General features: G+C 34.0%; 2 protein-coding genes across 4 annotated transcripts; both read right to left on the bottom strand.

Annotated features, from left to right (window-relative positions):
- Window positions 1–6,959: 6,959 nt before the first annotated feature.
- LOC125212049 (putative glucose-6-phosphate 1-epimerase) lies at window positions 6,960–8,440 on the bottom strand. Its single transcript, XM_048112081.1, has 6 exons — window positions 8,360–8,440; window positions 8,106–8,269; window positions 7,868–8,002; window positions 7,664–7,766; window positions 7,471–7,570; window positions 6,960–7,386 (listed from the first exon to the last, which is right to left on the bottom strand). The coding sequence occupies exons 1-6, from the start codon at window positions 8,390–8,392 to the stop codon at window positions 7,178–7,180; spliced, it is 744 nt and encodes a 247-aa protein (XP_047968038.1). The 5' UTR covers window positions 8,393–8,440; the 3' UTR covers window positions 6,960–7,177.
- A 5,568-nt stretch (window positions 8,441–14,008) lies between these two features.
- LOC125201030 (common plant regulatory factor 1-like) lies at window positions 14,009–18,356 on the bottom strand. Of its 3 annotated transcripts, none has more exons than XM_048098903.1 (12): window positions 18,214–18,356; window positions 16,897–17,000; window positions 16,644–16,688; window positions 16,444–16,539; window positions 16,264–16,344; window positions 15,899–16,062; window positions 15,687–15,735; window positions 15,531–15,579; window positions 15,166–15,380; window positions 15,001–15,078; window positions 14,775–14,900; window positions 14,009–14,691 (listed from the first exon to the last, which is right to left on the bottom strand). In XM_048098903.1, the coding sequence occupies exons 1-12, from the start codon at window positions 18,290–18,292 to the stop codon at window positions 14,449–14,451; spliced, it is 1,329 nt and encodes a 442-aa protein (XP_047954860.1). In that variant the 5' UTR covers window positions 18,293–18,356; the 3' UTR covers window positions 14,009–14,448. The 3 variants fall into 3 exon arrangements, with proteins under 3 accessions (XP_047954860.1, XP_047954861.1, XP_047954862.1); XM_048098904.1 differs by having other exon boundaries at window positions 15,166–15,377; XM_048098905.1 differs by having other exon boundaries at window positions 16,897–17,034; window positions 18,214–18,350.
- Window positions 18,357–18,601: the final 245 nt, after the last annotated feature.

The raw sequence follows: 18,601 nt of genomic DNA, 5'->3' as shown, positions 1-18,601 counted from the left end.
TAAATTATGTATTTATTTTATTATTTTAAAATTTTAATTAAAAGTTTATAGTTAATTTTCTTAAAAAATAAAAAAAAAATTAAAATTAAAATCCAAAATCGGGATTGGATACCCGATTTTTCGGGACTAGATACCCGAGTCGGGTATTTGGGTACCCAAAATCATTTTCGGATCGGATATCGGGTATTAGATTTTAGAAAATTCGGGATCGGGTACCCGAAATTTTCGGATCGGATACCCGCGGGTATCCAATTTGACAGGCCTACTAGGAGTATTAAAATTTAAAATAGTGTGAATCACTTTAATTGGAAATTTGGAATTCTAATGATGATAATTTAGTGACTAGATATTTTCATATCTTCCTAATGCGCAAGTGTGAGGTCTTGGGAGATGGGTTTTTGGCAGCTAATGAGTATTATGGGTTAAGGCCTCTTTCTTACCGGGCTACTACATACCCTGATTGAACCCCCTCTTGTGATGTCGGGCCGGTGTGGGACCATCGAGGCGACGAAATCGCTTTTTGCTGCAATTTTATTCACCAAACACCACTACCTAAATTCTTGTGTCAAAATAGAAACTTCTCGTTTAGACTAGGACAGAGGGAGTATGTAATTCAAAAAAATATAAAAATTACATTATAAATTCATAAAATTAAAAAATTACTATATAATTAAAATTTTAAAAATTAAAAATAAAATAATTAAAATCTTAAAATTTACTATTGTGGCAGCAGCTACTGCGGGTTTGTAGAGAGAGAAACAATTGAGCCTTAGTAAGCTCAATTGCTTGGTCATGTGCCACTTTTTGTAGGCATTGTAGCATTGAACAACATTCCCATTAAAATACGATTCGGGTCGGTGGGAGACTGGGGGGCGCTTGGTTTGGTCTTCCTCCTCCCCTGCCTCTAGCCCTCGTTGCTTCGTCCTAATCGGTTAATGTTACGAACCGGCTCTAAATCCACTTGAATCGGAGCTTGAGCCCCTCAGAAACTGGCTTACGACCTCCTCCTCGTTGGGCTCAAGTTGGCTAAATTGGCCGCCACTTGACGATTATTGGCCACCCAATGATCTGTGCTTCGTCCATTTGGAGCTCGAGCTCATGCTGGACTGGGTGCTACCGGCTAGACATGCCCACGGTTCGTAAACCGGCGGTTCTGGTTTCGGGAAATGTGGAACCGGAACCGAACCGTGAGGCTATTTCACGGTTCCGCATCTGGTTTGGAACCGCCGGTTTTCCGGCGGTTTTTAACGGTTTTTCACGGTTCTGAACCTCCGGTTTCCGGCGGTTTTTCACGGTTCCAGCTCGGTTTCACGGTTTTCCGACGGTTTTTCACGGTTCCGGTTTGGAACCGTCTGGAACCGACGGTTCCGGCACGATTTCGGTTCGTAAAATTTGAAACCGGAACCGGCCCACAGTTCAAAATATGGCGGTTCCGGTTCAAGAAAAAAGTCACGGTTCCGGTTCCGCGGTTAATCGCCGGAACCGAAAACCTTGGGCATCTCTACTACCGGCCCACTTATCGATCCCCCAAACCCTAATCCAAGTTGTGAAATACTTGAACACCCTCTCTCTGGTGTCTTGTTGGTAGATCATCAATTCATCATAGTCACCATCATAATGTTTCATTCGCTCTGCTGCAGAGTTGAATTTCTTCATTCATGTAGATGTAGGAGAATCGCTCTACTGCAGAGTTGAATTTCTTCATTCATGTAGATGTAGGAGAATCTTTGGATTTTCTAGCTAACAGCTCGAAATTACTCTGAAGCTCTTCCAAGTGCGATCGGGACCTCTTGCAAGCCGCATATTGATGTAGGTTTTAGTCACTCTCTCCCAAAAAAACGTTCTGGTGTTGTTGGTTTCCCGTGATCGGATCTTCCAAAGTGGTGATGCACACTTCAAATAATTTCTCCCTCTCGGCCACAATGTAGGAATGACCGACATCGGCCTCAGATTAGCCGTCGGTTTCCACTTTTTTTCATTTGAAATTTGGTTGTTGTCCTCCCGAATTTGGGACAACGATTGCGTTGGGTAGTATGACATCGACTCGTATAGCGTCGATCCGTACTGCATGTGGGGCATGTGCGCCATATAGAGTCGGTAGACATCCTCAGATGGATTTTACGGCCTATGGTAGTTGGGTGTCGCTAAGCGTTGTGTGCCCGGAGTCGGATAATCCGATGACAATACATTCTCCTCGTTGAGATTGAGGCCCCACAAATTCTAGTTCAATGGTGGTCGGTGGGCATATTTGCACAATTGAGAATTAAAATTAGGAGAGAAAAATGAGTGAGAAAATGAAAATGTAGAGAGTTTTTGGCGAGAAAGAATATACGCTCATTCTTTTTTAGTTCGTCCCATAAGAATATGCACTTTTCAATTTTGAAAACTCTTTTCTCCCTAACGAAGTGGGACATATTCTCCACTGACAATACTTAATTTACTTTTTCTCTCTACCTCTCTCTTACTTTATTAATTTTAATTAAAACTCGTGTCGAACCCAAAGTATTTACAAATGAGTTTGAAATGAATTGAATAAGAAAAGAAATTTAAAAAAGGTACAAACGGAATTCTAGGGAAGTGGAATAATTTTATAAATTAGTTTTTCTTTCTGAATTTTTTAAAAAAATTTCAACAGCAATTTCACAACGCCTAAATGTCTACTCGCATGCCGGCGAGTAGACATCACCGCGCAATGAAAGTGTGCCACGTGGTGGGAGGGGCTTGGTGCGCTATCTCAATACTTTACCCCAACTGCATAGAGCTGTGACGAGACACCTGGAACTATGTCTCGTCTCAGCGCTTTGAGACCAAGCCTTTGGCGAGCCACCGTTGCAAGTGCTCTAACGTACGAGGTTTTTTTTTCATACTTGGTATAGTTAAATTAATGTGATTTTATACGTAGCTTTTTATTCTACTTGTCACAACTTAAAAAGTGGTCTAAAATATTATAAATATTTCACGATTTTTTTGCCGAAAAAAAAATCTTATTTGTGTTCGTTTGGTAAGTAACAAACAGACTTATAAAGTTTGTGATATTTTAGTTCAATTTTAAAATTCGTATAAAATACCAGAATTTAATCGAAGTGTATGGTTTTGAAGACCCTAAACTTTATGTGGATGAATTCCAGTGAATTTTTGACCAAACTGTGACATATTATTTGTATATTAATTTGTTCAAAAATTCATGAATATTAGTAAATTATAGTATTATTATCTAAAAAATTGTTAAAGAGATATTCACTTTATCATTGATATAATATATTTTTAAATAAAGTCTCATTTTCTTTTTTTGAAATGAATAATTTAGAGTTATCTATTTTTTAAAATTTTGGATAAATACCTCATGCATTTGTATTCGATGTGGAACTAATTTTAAAGCCAGAACTAGAGACCAAATCTTAGTCATCTAATTTTCGAATTTAGTGGATAAAATAAATCAAGCGAATGATTTACTTCATATTTAGATCATTTTACTTCATTTTATATGAACTTCATTATTTGATCATTTTACTTCGTTACAAAAAAAGCTGAACTAAAATGATCTTAAAATGAACTATGTGTCGTCAAATAATGCACTACTCCCTCCATTCTTCATAGTTGAGTCATTTTCCATTTACGGAAGTTCCCTCATAGTTGCGTCATTTCCATATGTAGTAATAATTAATACGTTTTCTCACTTTCACTTTATTTTTCTCTTACTTTTTTGTACTTTATTCACTTTCTACTCTATTCTTTCTACTTTTTTCTTACCTTTTTATCTATCTACTTAACGCACTAAACATCCATTTCTTAAACACTGTGCCGAAAAGTTCGCCTCAACTATGAGATAACAGAGGGAGTATATTTTAGTTCGACAGTTCATCATTCACAATTAATTCAGCCTATATCACAACCCCATGTTCTATTATATAACTAATGAAAAAAATTGAATCCATATACTACTAAATATTTTCTGGACATTTGTTAAAATGTGCATGAGTCTAATTGGAACTTACAGAAACTAAAACCAACTTTCGCATATTTTGCTCTACATAACTAATTTTCCTATCTATATAAAACATGACTTAGTTTTACTACGGATAATAAAACATTGCCGTTTTTTCCTGAGTTAATATAATTTATTTTTGCACTTTTAAGTAATTTTACTATCAATTCATTTTCCACTCTTTAAATATATAATTTAATAATAGTTTATCACTATTTTATTGTATGTTTTCTGCGTATAAATTTTTCTAGCGATATCTTCGATCCTAGCTACGTTATTCATAGGGAAAATGATTTGCTGTTAGACTGTTTAGATAGTGAACTGAGTAATGATAGAGAATTCAGTTTGAGAAGGAGTAATCTTTAGTGAGATAACCGTCATTGAGAATTTGAAAAGATTTTCTAATATATAATATAAATTATAAGCATTAAATAATGTATCATATGAGAAATATTCTTGATTAGTTGTCTACTAAAAAATTAACACAAAGGTAATATTAATGATATTCGTGACAGGTGAGAAAGTACAAAGTTTTAGAAGAGTCATAATATTTTTTGGACTACAAATAATGGCATTTGATCTTTTTGCCGTTGATGATGCTTTTGATTTTTTTATATTTTAATATATATTTATAGATTTTTTTATTTGTATTTGTGGTTAATTTTTTTAGTAGAGATTGGAAAGTGTTATAATTGACGTACATTTTGACTGCAATTTTTATATTTGTAACTTATTTGATTATATGAGTTTATATTAGTATACTAAATTGTTATTGAATATATTTAGAATTTTAGAATTTGCTATAATGTTAATGTTAATATCATTTCATACATGTGAATTTACAATTTCGATTTAGTGTGAATAACAAAAATAGTTCAGTCGTGTATCGCACGGGCGTGACACTAGTTTCAACAAAAAGCCGAGGTCTTTTGAAAAAATGGATATGTTGATTTATTTCGAAGCATTTATAAAAGTAAATGAGGTTTTATATTGATTGTGTTCTCTATTTTTAATTTCTCAAGTTTGTGGGAGTATTTAGATTTGTAGATCAAGTGATTGTGCTTGGTTGTACGATGTATGCCCTATTATTTGAGTTGAGTGGTTTTTAAAACCCATTTGCATACTTTTGTCATAATCAAAATAAAAAAAAATGTATCCTATTCATGCACTAATTTTCATGCAAATCTTTCAAAATAAATTCTCAGTTAAATTTTTTTTATCTAGATTTCTTCCTATTTTAATAGTAATTGTGCATGCGATATTCAAAGAAGATACTAAACTAAAAAGATGCTAGAAGCTCAAAGATCTAGTACGAAAAATGATACTAAATGATACTCCCTCCGTCCAACAATAGGAGTCTCATTTCTTATCGGTGCGGGTTTTAAGAAATGTTAAAAAAAGTGAGTGAAAGAAAGTTAGTGAAATATGGGTCACACTTGTATATATTAGTTTTAAATGATATGTGAGTGGAATGTGTTGGTGGAATGTGGGGCCTCTTTACCATTTATGGTAATTATGAACCGGGACTCCTATTCGTGGACGGACCAAAATGGAAAAACGGGACTCCTATTCGCGGACGGAGGGAGTATGATCCTTTGTCACTTGATTAAGAACGATAATGCATATTCTAAGAACGCAGCGGAAACTTGATAAAGATGGATGGAAGACGCCACAAACTGGATAAATAAATCGACTGATAATCATGTATGGAATTATTGAAGCCACAAACAAATGTGAAAATTCATTTAATAAGCCTGAATAAATTTCTCAATTGACTTAAAAATTTGAGAACGCACTAAAAAAAAAAGACAAAACTCGCAAAATATGATTTAATAAAGTTGTGACTTTCATTTTCATAATGAAGCCCTTATATATGCATTAATTCTAACATACAAAGGAAATACTTAAAAGAAATAAATTAGAAAGGAAATAGTTTAAAATAAAATAAATAAAAATGAAACTCTAATTGGTAGAAGGGATGAATATAAAAGTATATTAATATGGGTTGATAACATTCCGTACTTATTAATTGACTAGGAAAGCAAAGTAAATAATAAAGCTAGATAATGAAGCTTCCAATAGATGAATATTTTCGTCGACTAAAGTCTAAATTTGGTCATTTATATTTGTTCTAAAAAAAATTTTGGTCATTTATATTAAGTTTATTACCTTTTGATTCTAAATAATATATTTTGATCCAAATTTAAGATTTTCCGCTAAATTTAACGGTTAAAGGTGATTCGACCAAACTAGTGACTTAATTATAAACCTAAACCGATCAACCAAACTAATTCAATATTAAAACTTATAAAATATCATTTTACCTATATCAAAATATGCTTTTAATATTCATAAAATATTTTAATACATATAATAAAAAAGTTAAATTAAAATTTAATAAGATATTCAAAATTTAATATTATTAAAATTTATAAAATAATTTTTACCTATAATAAAAATTAAATTAAAATTTATTAAATATTCACAAATTTAATTTTATATAGGTAAAAATATAGTTAAAATATTTTATATATTTTAATTTAATTTAATTTTTATAAAATATTTTATAAATTGTAAGTTAACTTTCATTATAGGTAAAAAAAATATTTATAAATTTATATTAAATTAATTAGGTTAATCCAACTAATTAGATTCATAATTAAGTCACTAGTTTGATCAAATCACATTTGACCATTAAGTTTAACGGAAAATGTTAATTTTGGACCAAAACATATTGTTTGGAACCAAAAGGTATAGTGTAGGACTAAAAAAGTTTTTTTGAGCAAATATAAAGGACTAAATTTGGACTTTAGTCTATTTTGTCTATAATAAAGCAATTTTCGCCCATATTTACTATTGTAAATTTGTTATCACCTTTTAAAAATAAATTCTCAAGTAAAAGATTTTCCTCTAGATTTCTTCAAATTTTGATAGTAATTGTCTAGGTGATATTGAAAGCAGATACTGAAAAGAATTGATGTCACAATTTGTGTCTGAAGATCATCACTTCACAAATCACAAACTAGATATGTTCAGATTCAGAGTGCATAAAGGCACTGTGATTAGCTAAAACAGGGCAAATTATATGCCTCAAATCCCTACACAACCAAACTTTTTCTCAGCCATTTCTAAAAAACCACAGGCTTCGATAAAATTGAGTAAACGAAGGAACGAACGATCACAAGTCGAACATCAAAAGTAGTCGAGATGAGGTTCAAGTTCGTCGCAGCAGAAGCTTGAAGGCACAGCTGCGAGCTCGACTCTCCCCGTCCACTCCTCTCCTGGTTTCAGGGTGATGTTCTTCTCTATTGCTGCTGCATTCACACATAGCATCTGCTTATATTCTTCATCGCCAAAATCTGTCATTGCTTTCGACTTCTTCTCCCATGGATTCCACACGACTACATGAAAAAACCATTTGTGTGTATTAGGCCACAAATCGGAGGTTGTTGGCATTCGAGGAAAAAGATAATGGTGATACATACCCATATCAGGCAGCCCCTCCTTTCTGATAACATATGTTCGTTTCTTCTCGTGATCAAGAACAGCGACACACTTGGGTGAGCTTAGGTAAACACGGTCTATCTGAAAACCGGGAAACAAAAAAGAGCAATTGTTTAGAACATCATTACTTAAAACAGTCAAACTGCAACATTTTAGAAGTGGAAGAAGATTTACCTCTGATTCGAATGTTAGGGCATCACCTTGCTCCGTGAATCGTTCCCTTTGGGAGAGGTTGTCGAGGTAGTCCAGCGTCTCTAAACCTTCTATCCTCACTTCGCTGTTGGAAGTGTGAAAATGGGCAAACGGGTAAAAAGAAAATTAAATTTCAATGATGATTTATTAAAAGAATGGACAAATCTAAAAAAATTGGCTATTTACCTAATGTCAGAAACAGAGAAATGTGTTTGATAAGCCAAAGAGAAACTGAAAGGTTTCCCATTTATATTCCTGATGCGCGATATCAATATCAAGTTTCCATCCGATGTGAGAGAAACTCGTAGGCGAAACTCAAAGCTGAGAGAAGGCCAGAGACAGAGAGAGAGAGTTCAAAGACTGCTAAGAAGAGTGAGGAACATAACATTTCCTAATAAAATGCTCGAATACGTGAAATTTTTACCCGTGAGGCCAGAACTTCAGATCTTCTTCAATGGGTTTGAGTAGCAAATCAACAAAGGATTTACCAAGAGAGTCATTTGGATGAAGTGGAGGAGGATCATCCTCGATTGTCCAAATCTTGTTCCTGGCAAATCCATGCTGCTCGAGCGAATGACAGTTCCCAAACTGATGAAATATGAAGTGAGATACATACATGTTTTAAGCTTCACAAAGTCTTGAAATAACAGCAAAATAGAAGAGCAAGTGATTGTGTACCTGCGGAAAGCAAATAGAGATGCCTCCTCGCATTGCTTTTGGAGACTTAAAGATGGCCTACAAAGGTTTTGAAGGTCAATATACAGCATTTTAGTAACTAAATGTTTCTAAGTTACATCTAGTTACATTAACAGAGATGAAAATTTGAATCAAGTAACTTAATCGAACAAAATTCAACTGAACAAATCCCATTGACTCAAAATAAACTCTTATCGCTTTACCACCGCAGCAATCTCACAAATATGTTCAACATTTGGCATAATTCCTCCAACCAAAATCCTAAGGCAATCCCATACGACACTCCCCAAAATCAAATATGAGGTAATCCAATAAAAGCTGCCTAACTTCAAGATCAGCAATTCAAACAAACCACAACAATTTACGAGGTGAAATCTCCTCCCCACCAATGCTACAATCCCTTGAATTGACAGGTAAAATCTCCTCCCCAAAAATGTTACAAAATCTTGGGAAATTGAAATCCCAATTCAAATTTAACCCCAAAACAACAACAATTCCTAGAAATGGAATAAATCTCAATTGGAAAGTTTCTCGAATCAAGCAAAAAAAGAAAAAACCCGATTTGAGCACAATAATAACAACGGGAGTAACTGAGCAATAAAGTTGTAATCTTTCACATAAAGCATTGAGAATCAAGAAAGCCCATTTCTTGAAAACAAACGGACAATCTAAGAAAACACTGAGACACAATTATGGAAACGTTGAACAATATATAGTAGTGCAGAGTCCATTAAAATGAAGTGTGATGCAATCTTGAACCTAATCAAGCATTAATTTAAGTCTAGTCTAGATTCAAAAACAAAGAATTGCAGGAAGTAACGTAAACCTGAGGTAGCAAGCAGGAATGTGGAAACATGGGATGTTTTGAAATAAATTAATGGCCATTCATGTGATGCAATTAAAGAATGTAATTTTTTTTAAAAATAATTTACGTACATTGAGTTGTACAATGCGCCGGATTGGAAGTACCCATATAAATATATCTAAATTGTAAACATCAAATATGAATTATCAATAAATTTTAAATTCAATCGAATTATATCACAAATTAATTTTATTATTAGTTAAGTATATTATTATATAGCAATACAAAAGAAGTGATATGGAAAATTTATAACAATTTTTCACGTGATTTCGTGTTCAATTTGAAATAATTACCCTATATAATATTCAATTAAAACAATATTTTTTCTTAAATTTGTTGGTATTTAATCTAAAATTTTTATGGAATAAGTAGCATGTAATTTATAGTTCAATTATGTATATATAGAGTACAATTTATTTATACTACTCCACAATTTATCAAGAAATAGGTTAGCTGGTACAGCACCCCCAAAATAGGCACACCCATATACAATTAACTGCAATAATTATTGGTTTGTACGAATATATGATAGGTCAAAAGTTGTTAAACATCTTGATTTCAAATTTTGAACTTTTATTGGTGTAATCAAGATTTCGCAAATTAAATTAGCATCGACCTAATATACACAAAAAGTGTAAATAATTGAGGGGAAAGTACTGCACCATAGAATTTGATTCAAAATCTCGGACATCTTGTTTCATTAGCCCCACCCCCCAAATATGACAAATTTTTTTTGATAATTTGTAACACTGGAAGTTCAGACATTTGATACTCCTTGTGTAATGAAATGGGGGTACCAATTTTGAATGCTAAATGGAGGGAAATATATATTGCATCATAAAATGCTGGGGATTACAAGTTTAAAACTATCAAACATGTAATCTAATACTTTCTTCTTCCACCGATAAATTTATCATTTTACCACTTATATCCATCTACCAATAAACTTTATTTGTTTTCTACTTCTTGATAATGGATCTCACATTACACTAACTTTATCTCATTCACATTTTATTATAAAACTAATATATAAAAGTAGGATTCACCTTCTATTAACTTTTTCAATCTACTATCGACTACATTTCCTAAACTCATGCCTGATTAAATGTGCCTTTGTATTGGTGGACGGAGGGAGTAACATTTCTGTCAGTGACATTTTCATAAACAATTAGGAGTATAAAAGTAAGAGAGAATATTTTTTGGTCCGTGAACTTTGCCAAATACTACCTCTGTCCCTGAAAATTTGATACATATTACCATTTCGGTCCGTCCCTGAAAATTTGATACACTTCACTTTTACCATTTTTGGTAGTGGACCTCATATTCCACTAACTCATTCCTACTCACATTTTATTATAAAACTAATACTTTAAAAGTATGACCCACATCTCACCAACTTTTTCAACTCACTTTCCATTACATTTCTTAAAACCCGTGTCGGGTCAAAGTGTAGCAAATTTTGGGGGACGGAGGTAGTAATAAATTTTGGTCCCCAACATTTGGAAATATCTTCTGAGGTCCACTAACTTCGATGTAATATCGTATGAGCTACTTTTTCACCAATTCGAACTTTTTTTGACGAAAATACCCTCAGTCTCATGAAGGGCATTTCAAGCGTCATAGAAGGTCGTTTTAAATTAGTTATGCATTCATTTATATCTATTTATATTGTTACTTCAGATGAAGAGAGAAGGAGAAAACAGGGAGAATGAGTGAATTAAAAATGGGAAAGAAAAGAGAAAAAAAGAAGGAAGAAAAGGGAAAGATGAATTAGAGATATAAATCAAATATTTTTATGAATAAGAGAGAGTAAATAGACTAAAATGTCTTTCATGGGCTTAAGGGTATTTTCATCTAAAAAAGTTCAAAAGAAGTGAAAAAGTAGCTCAAACGATATTATATCGAAGTTCATGGATCTCAGAAGATATTTCCAAATATTACAAACCAAAATTGATACATTGGCAAAGTTTGCGGACAAAAAAAATGTTCCCTTTAACAATAACATGATAAGTAAAGTTAATAGTTAAATATTGCTAGAACAATTTTACATGAGAGTTATTTACCCGTAAATACATAAACTTTCAACCTTTTATAAATTTTCTCCAAAATTCAAATCAAGAATATATATCCAATTGCTAATAGCCTAATATTCATATCTTGTACGCATTATGGAGTATAATGCAATGTGTTTATGATATAGTGTAATAAATTAGTGCTAATGAGTTATGGCAGAAAAATTATTTTTGCAGTGGTCAAATTTTTGAGATGAGACAGTCTATTAATATCATTAAATGTGTGCAATATTGGATTTTGATTGATGGACATGGTGTAATAATTTAAACTCTGGTTTGGGAAACTAGTGACAACTAGACCATGCTGATTTATGGGCTATACTTCTTATTCTAATACATGTACTATCTTTTATGAACATGCACTGTATCTCAATTCTATGAGAGTAATTTGAAATATTTGCGGATTCACAGTGTGTGCACATTTAAGTGATTGGAGATGGTGGAATAATGGAAATATTGTGCATGTAACATCAGCATTTCAACAACTAAGGAAGGAAAAAAAAATACAATTACTCCACTAGTAATACTAGTATTCTATGATGAGAAATTTGTCACGTGAGGAAGAGTGGCCAAGTTGATGAAGGTCACGTGATGGGAGGGGACAGAGGGCGCGCCATGTTTTGGGCTTTTGCATCATCTTCAACAACACCTTTGACTTAGCTCCCCAATCAAAAATCTCTTTTTACTGTTCTCTTCGAATTTCTATCATCCGGAATGAACTGTGCTGCCCCTCGAACAACTTTTCTTCTATTCTCCTTCAAACTTCATGTGGTATCAGTTCATAATCGAAAAATGGATCAAGACTAATTTCAGTGTACGGCCAGAAATGAATAAAACAAGACTATTTTTTATGGATGCAGAGGTAGTAAAACTCAAATATAATTTACACTATTTAAAAAATTAAATTAATAGCTGCGGAAATGCAAATCTAGATTGGAATCTTCATGAAGACAATATTCTATTATAGTAGTCTACTCTTTTGCTTGTTTTACAATGACTAGGTGAAAAGAAGCCTACGTTGTTTCACAATATCAAGATCTCAAGACCCCAATTCTATAACATTTTACTAAGTATATGTTTCTAAGTTGACAAGCCCTCAAGATTTTCATTTTATATATTATTTTGTTTGTTTCTTTTGGATTTTAATTAAGGTTTATTCATATCACAATTAAGAGTAATTAACTTCCACTTTAGTCGTGTGTAACAATTTCTAATTAACTCATTATTTATATTAGTTACATTTTTAATTTAAAATGGTAGTAACTATTATAGATGTCTACCCTCGTGTTAATTCCGCATTTGCTCGTGCAACCTATAGGTATTTTTACTGTGACAAAAAATGCCAGAGATGAAGAACATGACAAGAAACAAGAAAAAAAAACTCGAAACAATAAGCATAGAGAAAATTGCTTATAAAATCATGACTTTTGTGGTCAATCTCGTACCTTCCAAATTTTGAATGGCAAATCACGAAAATTAAAAAATTCCCAATTGTCCAAATGATTAATTGTTGTGCAAATGCAAAAAATGAATTGACACATACTCCCTCCGTCCCCAAAATATATGCAATTTGAATTCAACACGGTTTTTAATGCACAATTGGTAAAGTAAGAGAGATGTATGGAAAAAAAGTAATTACGGTATTGTTAGTGGGGAATGAGTCTCATCTCATTAGAGAGAAAAGAATTTTCAAAATTGAAAAGTGCATATTCTTGTGGCATGGACTAAAAATGAAAGAGTGCATGGTGGAGAGAATAGTAAATTATGCGGATAAGTGGACATAAAATGTAATAACACTAGAAATTAAAAAGAATAAAATATATATACATAGAGAGAGAGAAAACATGTTTATCATGTCCATCATCTTATACAACAACAAAAACAACCAAAATCCACGTCATCTCCAAAATATAGAAAAATCTACAAATAAATTACAAAATCAATATGTCAACAACTTTAACAAAATAACAATGTCGCATGATCTCAAAATGTCCAGAACCATCTTTTGGAGAATCATTCTAGTCTGATTGTGCAGTGAGACAACATATTGGAAGTTGACGTAATGCCTCATAGGCTCATACTATCAAGCAATTATTGTAAGAAACTCTCAAAGTCATCCTCGACCGCTGTCTTTGTGGCTTCAAGGTTCTGCCGATCTCCACGAAATCAATCGGCCAAAACCAGAAAAGATGTGATTCATCATGGTTGTTGATTCGCTGCTAGCACTCCTTTCCAATGTGTCGATGGACGATGGCCATCGAGACAAGTTTTTTGCTTAACGACATCACATTTCGGCAAGAGAGTAAATGGAGAGTGTGGATAAAAAAAGTAAAAATAAAAATTTACGAAAGATAAATATAAAATTGATTAGGTTTGAAAGAGATGAAACGAAAACTTGATTGGAATATTAAGGTGAGGAATAATAAGTCCAACTCATACGAGAGAAAAGCTAAAGCTAGCTAAAAATAGAAGTTGATTAATTTTATAGAAAACTAAATTAAAAAAAGGAAACTTTTTCTTATAAATGAGATTACTATGAAATGTTAATTGAAACGAAAAATAATGTCGTTTCGCTTTACTAGTGGCAAGTGAACTTTAGTTGCAAATTTTTGATACTCTGATTTTAACATGCAAATTTTGAAAGATACGGGCAAAACCAGAATTAACAAGCAATTAATCCTAAAAAAAATCAAGTAGTTAAATATATGTTGTATTTCTTGGCAACAACAATATACATCGTCTCCTTGACTCAGTCGAAGAACCTCAAATTATCACAATCATCTCTGAAAAACCAAATCCATTATCCACTATTAACTATCTGAACCTCATCTAAAGTTTGAAAACTCACAGTACATGCTACACACCCTTTTCAAATACACTTTGTTTTCCTTCTAGAATTTCGATGACTTTGCGAAGCAAAAGCGCATCGACTAATATTATGTAGTACTATCTCAGCAATCTGAACATTTAAAACACATTCCAGCTTTGCTGAGATAATCAGTTGCAATGAAATTAGACTTGACCATTACTTACCACACTCTATTACTGTTGTTAGAGGTAACTCTCGACGTATTTATGCGAAAAGTTGCCGGATCAAATAAAGTCAAGGAGGGATGAAAGCTCAGTTGGGAGTGTCAACCGGCAGCAACAGCGTCAGTCCTAGGACTACTGTCAAGAAGCTGATGGAGTTTAGCTCCAGGACGACTACTGTTGTCGTACGAGTCGCTACTGTCCTCGTTTCTAACGTCGGATGAATCCGAGTTGTTGACTCTGGCAAGTAAGTTTGCTGTGCCTACAGGTTTCAGCCTCCTCTGATCATCAATCTTGTGCATATTTACCTCTTCTCTGTGTCCTAATTGAGCCTCTTTCAGTTTCTCCTACAAATTCCAATCATTTATGAGACGGAAAAAAAATTAAAATCAGCGACAAGCTACTAGAGAAATCAGGCGTGGCAAAGTACCATTAGTGCAGCGTTTTCAAGCTTTAGTTTTCCAGAGCTTTCCATTAGTGCATTTATTTCAGATTTGAGGCTCATGTTCTCAGAAGTTAGTGCTTGAACTTTGACAGCTAGTTCTTCAGTCTCAGCCTGTGTGAAGGAAGATGAACACGTAACAGAAAGGCTATAAGAAACTCAATTGCTTACGAGGACTTCTCCATTGGATTGTAATCTTTGTGGTGAGTCATACCTGTTTCCTCAGTCGTGATCGTCTTGCTGATTCCCGGTTTGACTGTTTCCTCCTCTCTCTTTTCAGTTCTCGTTCATTCTGCACTCAAACAGTATCACATTGAGAAACAAACACAAATGTAAGAATTCCCAATCCAATTAAAGATGTCTTGATGAGTACACACACCTGCATCCAGCTTTCATTAGGAATAGAGTGGAGTGGAACACTAGTCGGGCTGGAAATTGCACTCAGGGAAGGTTCCTTCACTTCCAACGCAACGTTCATGTTGTCCATAGTTTTCACTGGCTTATTAGCAGGAGGAATCACGTCCATCGTCTTCTCAGCAGCTTGGCCAACTTCAACAGGAGTTAAACTGCCTTTTTTAGGAGCTTTTCCATCTTCTAATTAAAAGCATCAGACACAACAAATCAGATCAAAATAATTTGAGAACACATGCTTAAGCATTTTGTGATAGAAAGTTGCCTAGGCTCAAAAGATATGTATGCGCGACTAGGTCTGCACATTTACCACAGTGAATAAAAAAGCATTACCTCTCTCAGGAGATCCTTCTCCATTTCTCTTCTTGCCATTCTGATTAGCCTATAAACGAATCAGAATAGAATTATAAGCAATACTTTCAGACAACACACAACTAGTATCTAACAAAAGAACAGGAAAACTCTCGTCTAGTAAGATAGATCCGTTACCCCTGGAGCAACTCCATTACTTCCATCGCTGGAACCATCAGTCTCGTCGCTGTTCATATAACCAAATATGAGCGTTTAGCCAATACGTTAACCAAATAAGAAGAAAACCATAACAATTCATTTCTGAATTTCAGCTACAGAACTATGGCATACGTTATAAGTAGTACTAAGCAATTTAAGGTACATTGCTATGTCTCTGAATCTACACAAACCTGTCTGTTGACTGTCTTCGGTCAGTTTCATTTTCAGTACCATCACCATTTCCATTGCCTATAGATATTGCAAGCCCATCAAATTCTTTCAACTTCTTCACAAAGCCTCCATCTGTGTTCCCTGATGACTTGGCTGGTGTTTCCCCGCTCGCAGCAGTACCAGTCTACATGTAAAAGCACAAATAGTAATTAAATCTGGCTTTCAGACACTCCAAGGTCATCTGTTAATGGAGTATATCTTAATGCTGACAAATTCCATTTTCAGTAGAAGCTTGAAAAGAACTAAAAAATTGACCATTCTTGGCTTTTGCTCATAGCAAAGGGAGTAGACCTCTTGTTTGCTTAAAGCTTCACTATAAACTTACCATAGGAACTCCCGGGTGTGCGTAAACTCCTCCGTGAGCATAGAAGGCAGCATACGGAGCTCCATAAGGAGGAATCATTGACTGAGAAAATTAATGTTTGGTGTTATGAACTTTCTATATATTCTAATCCCACTAATATATGAAACCAGGCCACTTCAATGCTTAGAAAAACTGCAATACCTGTGGTGGACCCCACATATAGGGGGGCGGTGCATGCGGAGAAGCAACAGCCGAATTCATATATGGTGGAACAGCAAATCGGGGACCATAGTAAGCCTGATAGAGAACCATCCAATAACCATGAAAAAAAGATCTTGAATATTCTTTCTACCGCACAAGTAATTTTTAGGTAGACGAAAATTTGTAACGACGTAACTAACCTGCATTGCTGCCCAGTCAGGATACATCTGCATGTTATTCTGATCCTGCCAATTGTAAGGCAATTTAAAACTTCCACAGGCACGAAGATCTAATGATGATTGAGGACAAAATGGAACAACAAATAAAGCTAGCTGGCTCGAGAATATTTAAATATAGAATGCATTGATCCTTCGTTATACAAGCACTACACAAGGTGCTACAGCTACAAATAAACATCAGAAAATTACAAAAAATGCAGTTCTATGTACTAACCACTGCTGGCACTGCAGGTGGAGGTGATTTCTCCAACTTGGTACACTTTCCTTCTTCATTGTTTCCCATGATGTGTTCGGGAACGACTCTTGATACTCCGCCTACTTAAGGTCGAGCAATATGACAAGTTTCAGTGATCTGCCATAATAGACAAATTAACTAATCTTTCAAATCAACACGGTCGACTACAAATTTGACCATGATCAATAACGTAAGAAGATCAAATAAAGCAGATTTGTTCCAAAATTATGATGCAAGATTTAAGACATTGAGCTAGATATATCGAACTAAGAACACACAAAGATCAGTTACTCAGCAGAGATACAACCATAAAGAATGCTGAGTCATGAAAGTTAAAGAAAGAAATAAAAGTAAAGCCTTGAAAAGAATTTCCATATACTATAGTATGCAATAAAACAAAAGTCAATGTGGAAAAACACAAGTGCCTATTAATGCAACGAAATTACAAAAAAGCAAAGGGGTAATGACTTTATGACTTTGATTAGTTCAAATATGACAGGGATGAGATTATTTCTTGGTATAATACATTTTTAATCACTATAACACAACTCTGAAAATTTGTACATATCTTCATTTGGGGAATTGTGTGCAAGAATCAAGATTTATTGTTACATTAAGGAACCAAAATTTGTGGTATACTCTTTTTAAGGTCAATATCAATAGAAGAAAAAAAAACCTAAAAAGTATTCATGAAACAGGGTCAGTGTAAAGTTGTAACTGATTCAGTTTGGTATGACAAAACCACACAGTTCCAAAGAGGAAGAAAAGCCAGGGGCTTTATCGTCCTTTTAATCACCCCATCCAGAACCAAGTAGGATAATCTACTGACTGCAGTCCAAGCACAAACTGGTGTGAAATGACAAATCTACCCTCCCCAACAACCTAAAATTCCATAACTGAAAACCATGAAAAACTCATTCACTCCAATTTTGGCCACCTGAGATTTTCAAAAATAACAGGCAAAACAAAAATTGAAATGCTCGAATTCTCGTGATTTTAAAGCACCATCATCAAAAATACCAAATTCAACAGCTTCAATCATTTACAATTCTGAATTCCGATTTCCATTTCATCTAAATTTGCAAACAACGCCCAAAACTGGATGCGAAAAAGTTTGCTTTTTTTGTTTTTCACCCAAAAAATTCAGCAGATTTAATTATTCTAAGTGAACATAAAAACAAGGAAAATAAATCAGAAAACCAAGTGAGAAAATTCAGTGAGATCAGCAAGCATACAACCGAAAATAGAAAAAATTCAGCTGACGCTGAAATTTAGTAAACGCAGAAATGAACGTACCTGGGGAAATGAGAATTTGGAGTGATGGAGGGGAAATTGTGATTTGGACAGCCAGTTTATGCTTGAAAACTGATAGCATTCATTTTTCTCTCTCAACAGATGTGTTTTTGGCACAGTGAAGCTTTAGAGAGAGGGAGAGGAAGAAGGAAGAAAGAGCAAAGAAAGAGGGAGAAAGCCAAGCCAACAATCCACGTCACGAAACACGTGTCTCTTTTACAAAATATTGGTCTCAAAAAATACATCTAAATGTGAAAAGATATGCAATTTGTATTTAATGCGTCATTCCAATTATTTAAATTCGGGTCAGAATTATTCATTATTATTAGCTCGTTTTCGGAAATTTATATTCATCGGTCTATCTATTAATCAAAAGATCCATTGACTCTGA

The sequence above is a fragment of the Salvia hispanica genome, chromosome 1 (genome assembly GCF_023119035.1).
Source record: "Salvia hispanica cultivar TCC Black 2014 chromosome 1, UniMelb_Shisp_WGS_1.0, whole genome shotgun sequence".
NCBI classification, from domain to species: Eukaryota; Viridiplantae; Streptophyta; class Magnoliopsida; order Lamiales; family Lamiaceae; genus Salvia; species Salvia hispanica.
Note: the sequence above shows the minus strand (reverse complement) of the source record. Positions and strands in the feature narration are given on the sequence as shown.